The sequence below is a fragment of the Danio aesculapii genome, chromosome 18 (genome assembly GCF_903798145.1).
Source record: "Danio aesculapii chromosome 18, fDanAes4.1, whole genome shotgun sequence".
NCBI classification, from domain to species: Eukaryota; Metazoa; Chordata; class Actinopteri; order Cypriniformes; family Danionidae; genus Danio; species Danio aesculapii.
Genome location: NC_079452.1, coordinates 24,223,733 through 24,231,232, shown reverse-complemented (window position 1 = coordinate 24,231,232; position 7,500 = coordinate 24,223,733). Strand labels below are relative to the sequence as shown.

At 39.4% G+C, this 7,500-nt stretch overlaps 2 protein-coding genes across 3 annotated transcripts in view; both read left to right on the top strand.

Moving 5' to 3' along the window:
- The window catches only part of LOC130245246 (thrombospondin type-1 domain-containing protein 4-like), a 72,521-nt gene that overhangs the window by 61,546 nt on the left and 3,475 nt on the right, over positions 1 to 7,500 (top strand). The window contains exons 17-18 of one of the 2 annotated variants that reach the window (XM_056477872.1): positions 1 to 132; positions 300 to 441. The exon at positions 1 to 132 is cut by the window's left edge and continues 13 nt beyond it. In XM_056477872.1, coding sequence (XP_056333847.1) covers positions 1 to 132; positions 300 to 430 — 263 coding nt within the window. In that variant the 3' untranslated portion in view covers positions 431 to 441. Of the gene's footprint in view, positions 133 to 299; positions 4,756 to 7,500 lie in introns of those variants that run through there. The other variant, XM_056477871.1, reaches the window with a different exon arrangement.
- slc24a5 (solute carrier family 24 member 5) overlaps positions 379 to 7,500 on the top strand; it is a 36,143-nt gene continuing 29,021 nt past the window's right edge. The window contains exon 1 of the mRNA XM_056477873.1: positions 379 to 441. The gene's annotated coding sequence lies outside the window, so the exon portion shown is untranslated. The remainder of the gene's footprint in view (positions 442 to 7,500) is intronic.

The following is a 7,500-nucleotide window of genomic DNA, read 5'->3' as shown; positions in this document are numbered from 1 at the left end:
GTGAGTCTGGTTTTCGGCTGAGGGAGGTGCTCTGTCTGTCTGATGATATGAAGCCCAGCGACGGCTGCAGCCAATCACTGAAGCCGCATCACAGGGAGGCGTGCCATCCGGGGCCCTGCCTGGCTCTCATTGGTCAGCACCTTCATTAATATGCAGTGTTAGACATGTCCTGGTCACATGATCATCATCATCATCATCGTTCTGTGTTTTCTTGGACACGCACAATCTCACACGCACAATCTCACATGTTTTGTGTGTGTGTGTGTGTGTGTGCGTGTGTGTGTGTGTGTGTGTTTCAGATGAGAAGTGTCGTGATAAGTACTTCAACTGTAATGTGGTGGTTCAGGCGCGTCTCTGCGTGTACGATTACTATCAGCAGGTGTGTTGTGCGTCCTGCACACGAGCGGCTCAGCGGAGATCAGGACACTGATGGAGAGACAGGTGCACGGACCCTGACCACACACACACACACACACACACTGGATGAACACTGCGCTGATTTATTAGGACTTCAGCTGTCTGGATCTCACACTAGCTACAGTTGAGGGCAAAATTATTCACCCCTGTGCAATATTTATTCTTTTCCAATATTTCCCAGATGATGTTGAACAGATTCAGGAATTTCTCACAGTATTTCTGATAATATTATTTCTTCTGGAGAAAGTCTGATTTGTTTTATTTCAGCTAGAATAAAAGCAGTTCTTAATAGTTTTAAACCCATTTTAAGCTCAATATTATTAGCCCCTTCAGCAATATTAGTGTTGGATTGTCTCCAGAATAAACCACTGTTATACAATGAGTTGCCTAATTACCCTAACTTTACCCTAATTACCCTAGTGAAGCCTTTAAATGTCACTTTAAGCTGAATACTAGTGTCTTGAAGAATATCTAGTCTAATATTATTTACTGTCATCATGACAAAGAGAAAATAAATCAGTTATTAGAGATGAGTTATTAAGTGAAGTTTATTTATAAGCTAATTTGGAGAGGATCACCTGCTTATGATTGATCACAGCTGGTCCTGCATTATCTAATTAATGATTGACCAATCAGACGATTCCTAAGCCACTCTCAGTCACTCTCAGTTCCAGATCACAGCCATCTTCATTTTGAAGAATCCCCCCTTCCACCCCTACTCCTCCTTCTTTCCTAGATGGGTGGCACGGTGGCCCAGTGGTTAGCACTGTTGCCTCACAGCAAGAACGTCACTGGTTCTAGTCCTTACCAAGCCAGCCGACGTTTCTGTATAGAGTTTACACGTTCTCCCCGTGCTCACGTGGATTTCCCCCCGGGTTCCCCGGTTTCCTCCCACCCCAAAAACATGCAACTTAAGTTAATTGACTAATCCAAATCAGCACCATACACATGCTCCTAGTAAGTAGTTATCTCGTAACAGCGATCACTATCTGTTTATTAGCTACTACAGCAGGGGAGTTCTCCAGAACTACCTGTGCTCAAACTCCCCTCTCGCCTTGCAAACGTAAGGGAGCCCCATGCTCGAGGATCTTATGAGCTCAGGGCTCTCTCCCGGGACAGCATGCCTAACAAGCTTATAATCGATCATCAGCTCAGTGTGAACTCTTGAAAACTCTTATGTGTAGAAATGTGTTGAGAAATCTTCTCTCCATTAAACAGAAGCTGGGAGAAAACATATAAAATAATTCTAATTTAACAGGAGGATGAATAATTCTGACTTCAGCTCTGTGTTTCCATCCACCGATAATTATGCACACTTTGGACTATCACATATTTAAATGTTTAACAGGGCTTGAAATTGTGACCGTTCTGGTCGTATATGTGTCCGAAATTTTATCTGTGCGACCTCAAAATATATTTGGGAGCATTTGTACGAGTGCATAAAATTGTTGTCGTTTTCACAGCAAAATGTTCAGCGCATTTAAGAGACATTCACGCATTAAACATCTTTGAAACCTAAAAATGCCAAACGCAGCGCTCAGGACTGCTTTAAAACCGTTCACATGTCAACTTGCTGCGGTAAACAAAGCCTGTAATGCTTGTCCCGCCTTCAAGCTCTTCTTATTGGCCCACTGCGCTAGAACAGAACAAGAATGGATTAGTTAATATCAGATGTTCAGATGACAGGGAGGGAGCTACAGCTGCGAAAACGTAACGGTGTGGATACGAGAGAATGAAAACAACACTGACAGATTTAGTTTTAGAAACCACCTAAAGTTACCGATAATGACACATCTGATTACTGATCATGTGCTGAAAGTTAATCCAGCATCTACACTTTTCTAAGAGTGGATAAAAGACTTCCATTGGCTATGTCCGCTATGAAAATGACCAAAGCATTCACTGTAAAGCTGGTGGGATGGAGTTTTCAGGTAACTGTTTGCCACATCTACACAGTTTAAGCAGGAGATGTTCTATTTAATCCTACATTTAATCATCACGATGCTGTCAGTGGTGCGACTGACACCGCGTTCACCATCTCTAAAGAGCATGCATTTACTGAGATGAAACTAATATTGCAGCTCATGAAAAGACCGTTAATGCTATGAAGATGACGAATGCAAATCATAAGTTATAACATTAAATCAATATCATCTCTGCAGTATCAGACAGCACCCGAGAGAGCAGCACAGTTATTATTGATAACTCAGTTCATCTCATTCACGTCCAGCAGTGTGTGCAGGGCCGCTGAGCGCATGCAGATGTTTGTTTATGTGTTAGCTTTGATTACTGTTGATTTCAAATGCACTAAATCTGTTAATATAAAACGTGTAGGAACTGTGCTCATACTTGTTGGTGGGTGCGACTGCATTTTTGAAGTTAGGAGAACAGGTGCTACCTAGAAAAAAAGGTTAATTTCAAGCCCTATTTAACAGATATACTAAGATGTGCACACATTTAGATAATATGCATTAATAATGTGTGCGCACAGCTGAGTAGCATTAGTCCCTTTATTAATCAGGGGCCGCCACAGCGGAATGAACCACCAACTATTCTAGCATATGTTTTACACAGCGGATGTCCTTCCAACCGCAACCCAGGACTGGGAAACACCCATACACACTCATTCACACACACAATCATACACTACAGCCAATTTAGTACATTAGAACATGCAAACTCCACACAGATATGCAAACTGACCCAGCTGGGCTCAGTGACCTTCTTGCAGGGTTGTTGCTAGATCAGATATGGTTACGGCTGGAAGTTAACAAGAATTATTTATATTATTTATAAAATGTCCCATTTATTACAGATATATTCAGATATATACAATATTCCCATTTTATTAACGTCCACCCCCACCCTAAACCCAATCGCCACAGTAACATAAAACAGTAGTTGTACCAAGTATTAAGTATGTTATCTATTAAATTACCCAATGAATTGTATATTTTGATGCATTCCCCCACACTAACCCTAAACCCATCCGTCACAGTACTGTAAAAATATGAATTATTGTTATTCACCTTACTCTCCGCGTGTGAGCAGACGCAGCCATTTGAATCTTTTTAACTCGAGGCTTCCGCTTTCATTCACTTCCATTCATTTTTAGACATTAAAAACAGCTTGTTATGCTGCTTAATGGTGCAAACAGATCTTTTCTTATTGTATTATTCTACTTTTTATGTATTGTAATGCAAACACTTGTTTGTAAAGTAGTTTGATCGTTTTCTGCCGGTTGAATCGGGAGTCCTAAAACAATCGCAGAAACGAGCGCACTTCAGCATTGTAGAATAAGGTCAATGCAGTGTCTTGTTAAAAATATGAGTAAGAAAGTTAAGCCAAGTCTAAACTGTTTTCGTTTTATTAGAAGGTTTTCAACATATACTGCAGAATTATACGTGCACACAATTATATTCTCTCACTTGACATATTGCATTACATCGTGGTCACAAGCCTCTTTAACTGCATTGAAGCCTATAGACTCAATATATAAACAAGCAGTTCAAATGATGGACTTGATGCCTATGCGATGGCATCATTGTGAAGTTTTATGTAAACATAACCTTTTTAGTTTTGAGTTTTATTCAATTTAATGATCTTAAATTGGTTTTTAAATGTTTAAATAATCATGTACTAATGCTGTTTTCTGATCTAATCAGTCAGCATCAAACCTCTTACAGAGTCACACGAGCAACTGCTGATGGTGACTGTCTAGTACCAAAGTGGAAGACCTCATTTGGTCAATCTGTCTTCTCTAAAGGGAGCCAAACTGTGGGATGATTTACCTGTTAGCTTAAAATCAGAAAGAAATCTAAATATTTTTAGTAGTGTTCTTAAAAAGAGGTTAAAAAGAGGCTCTCCCGTCTCACGCCTCCAAAAGCCACTGCGTTCATTACGTTTGGTCTTCTGAGGCGCAGCTCATTTATTAGAGAACAAACACCAGTGGAGAATCCCAACAGTGCAGCACACTCCACTCCTCTCAGTGATATCTGTGCAGGAGCAGCAGGAGCTGAGGAGCTGATGCTCTTCTGTGTATCACTGTATGAAAACACCAGCCACATTCACTAATGTTTTATGAGATATTACAGTTTTGCGCATAAATCTAATTCTCATCTTTGGATGGAAACACAGCTAATGTTCACGATTCATACTGACACGATCGTAAAATCATCTCTGAATTATGCCAAATATATCAGTCTGATTCACTGCCACAAACAAGATTCATATCTGCAAGCAGCTGATTACTCTGATTACTACTCATTACACCATGCATATTGTACAAAATAAGATTCACAGATGCAACGCTGAAATAATAAATGTGTTTGGACATTTCTGGATGTTTGTGTGTGAAATAAATATGAACTGAGATTGAATAAAGTGTTAGAAATGTACTTCAGCGTGCTGCAAAGGCAAGAGTACTGGATGTACTGAAGCGCTTTGGGTGTATGACTATTCATGATAAATGCACTATATAAATATATTTCATTACATTTATTAATTATGAAAAACAAAACACAAAATAAATCTAAGATTTAGAAACATTGAAAGTTAACTCACTAAATATAATTAAAACTGAAATAAGAATGTGTTGAAATTCTGAATAAAAAAATTTTATTAAAAAATTTACATAAAAATTCTTTGATTTTAACAAAAAAAACTGTCAAATAATTAAAAATACAATACAAATATTTTTTTAAATGATAAAACACAAACCTAAACTTGACAAATACACACAAGTCTACTGAGATTTTGACAAAAAAAGAAAATTAATCAAATAAAATAATTAAAACTGAATTAAAAATGTATAAAAATGTTGAAAAACACCTAAAAATCAGACCTTAATGTGTGCCAGTGTCATGTAAAATCGGGTCCCCCCTGACAATTGGGTCCGCCTAGGATCCTATTGGTTCACTGGAGTTGTAATAGGTATAGTTTGTAGTGCCTGATAAAAAAAAATAAATAAATAAATATATATATATATATATATATAAATGCAGTGAAATCTTGTTTAAATTGATGTAATTTAAAAGAGCGTTATAATGACATAAGACTATTTAAAATTATGTATTTCACACACAACTAAAGCCATGTTTATTCAATAAAAAGCTACGACGTGCTACCACTTCTTATGTTAATATATAATGTTACATATAAATACATGAAAACGACATCATTTAATGTTTACAAAGGTTTCAGTAATCTTAACTATGCATATCTTTAACTTGTAGTTACCGATAATAATGTCACTAATATGATTAGTCTGAGAATAGACTATAAGAAGCACCAAAAATGATTATAATGGGGTATATGCTGAAGCATGCTAATAGGACTTTTAATCTGCCGGTAATCTGGGTTAATCGTTTCAAGTGAATTGTATGCCAATGCAAAATCGGCGTGTTTAAGGTCTGTTTTCTTTATAAATCAGCGATCTCCATTGGCTGAGTGATATCTGATATAAAGTGGGTCTCAGATTGTACAAGAAGCACTGCATTAAATTACATTTCCCCCACCATGTCTTTATAATATGAGCATTTATTTTACCCCAGTATATTCAATGGAGCTTCTGCGCTAGCCTGCCAATTCTGATGGACGCTTTTTGTCTCGTTTTACGCTTGAGCAACTAAATTAATGCCAAAGTCTGTTTAACTGATTATATTGTAATGACATTACAACATCGATGCTGTAAAAGGAAGTGTATAAAATGAAAAACAACTCACAATAACAGGTCACCGGAAGTTTATCAGTATGGGAACAACACTAGCTCTGCTATACCCTATTGCACTGTGGAGAAGTACAATACTCTCTGATCAGGCATTCAACACAGACAATCCATTAGGGTCCTAAGTGGACTTGATTGCAGGGGGACCTGATTTCTCATGACACCGGAACAAGCCAGATCCGCATCCGGCACCTCTGAAATCTGACCCGGCACCTCAGTTTACCGATCCCCCTCCTCACACACCAACCCGCACCATCCTGTTCCTCTGGTGACATGCCGGATCCGTCACCCCGATCTGTTCCGGGACAATTTACAAATGAAGCACTGCTAAAAATGAACAAACACACAACAAATCTGAGAGTAAACAAACACTTAAAGGGCACCTATGGTAAAAGATCTACTTTTCAAGCTGTTTGGACAGCCATATGTGCATGTAGGGTGTATAGACCGTCATATTGGGGTGATATAAACACACCCAGTGCTTTTTTTTCAATTTAACAACATAAAAACGGTGGACCAATTGGAGCGGTTTTCAGATCGACCGCAACTTTACGTAGGAGAGCGGTCCCCCCGCCCACCAATATTGATTGACAGGCGCGTCATCATATCCTCAGTTTGTTGATTCACGTCCGCCATTTTCAGCGTGAGTCGAAGCGATATCACTAAAGGAACACGCTAGCTCTATTTTTAGATGCAAGGCTCATTGGGCTCAACACAAGATCAATATTCTCCACATTATCGCTCTAATCAGAATTATTGGTTGTATCTTTAGGTAGGTTTGCAAACATGTGTACTTCTCATTGAGTCTACCTTATACTTCAGCCGTTTGCATTTCTCACGATCCCAGAAGCTCCCTGTGATCTTAACTAGCATGCGTTTTAGAATTCTAAACATCGGTTTCTATCAGGGTACACTCAAGTCGACGGCTGGGCGCCGCGGACCGCTGCAGAAACCTGTTTAGAATTCAAAAATGCGTGGCGCGACGATTCGGGACACTTCATGTCTCTGCCGCGCCACAGAGAGTGTCTGGTGTGCCGTGTAGCGGCTTCGAGCGGTGCATCCGGTGCCTCAGTCAAAGTTAATTCAGTGTGTGCGGTTATTAGTCTTGGTGTACAAGCTCGGCACTTGAAACTAGCACACAGTTGGCTGTAAAACTGTACAAAGACACAAATGATTTTGTACTCTCTGCTTGGTCTGTGTCCGAGTCGTATATGTAGGACTGAATGCGGATCCTCTCCTCCTCCTTTCAATCTGCCTGTCTGTGTTGCAAACACAGAGCGTGTCATGGCTCCGCCCCTTGTTACGTTGGCGGGAAGCCGAAACTAATCTACATGTGAAGCAACACACCCATAAATCAG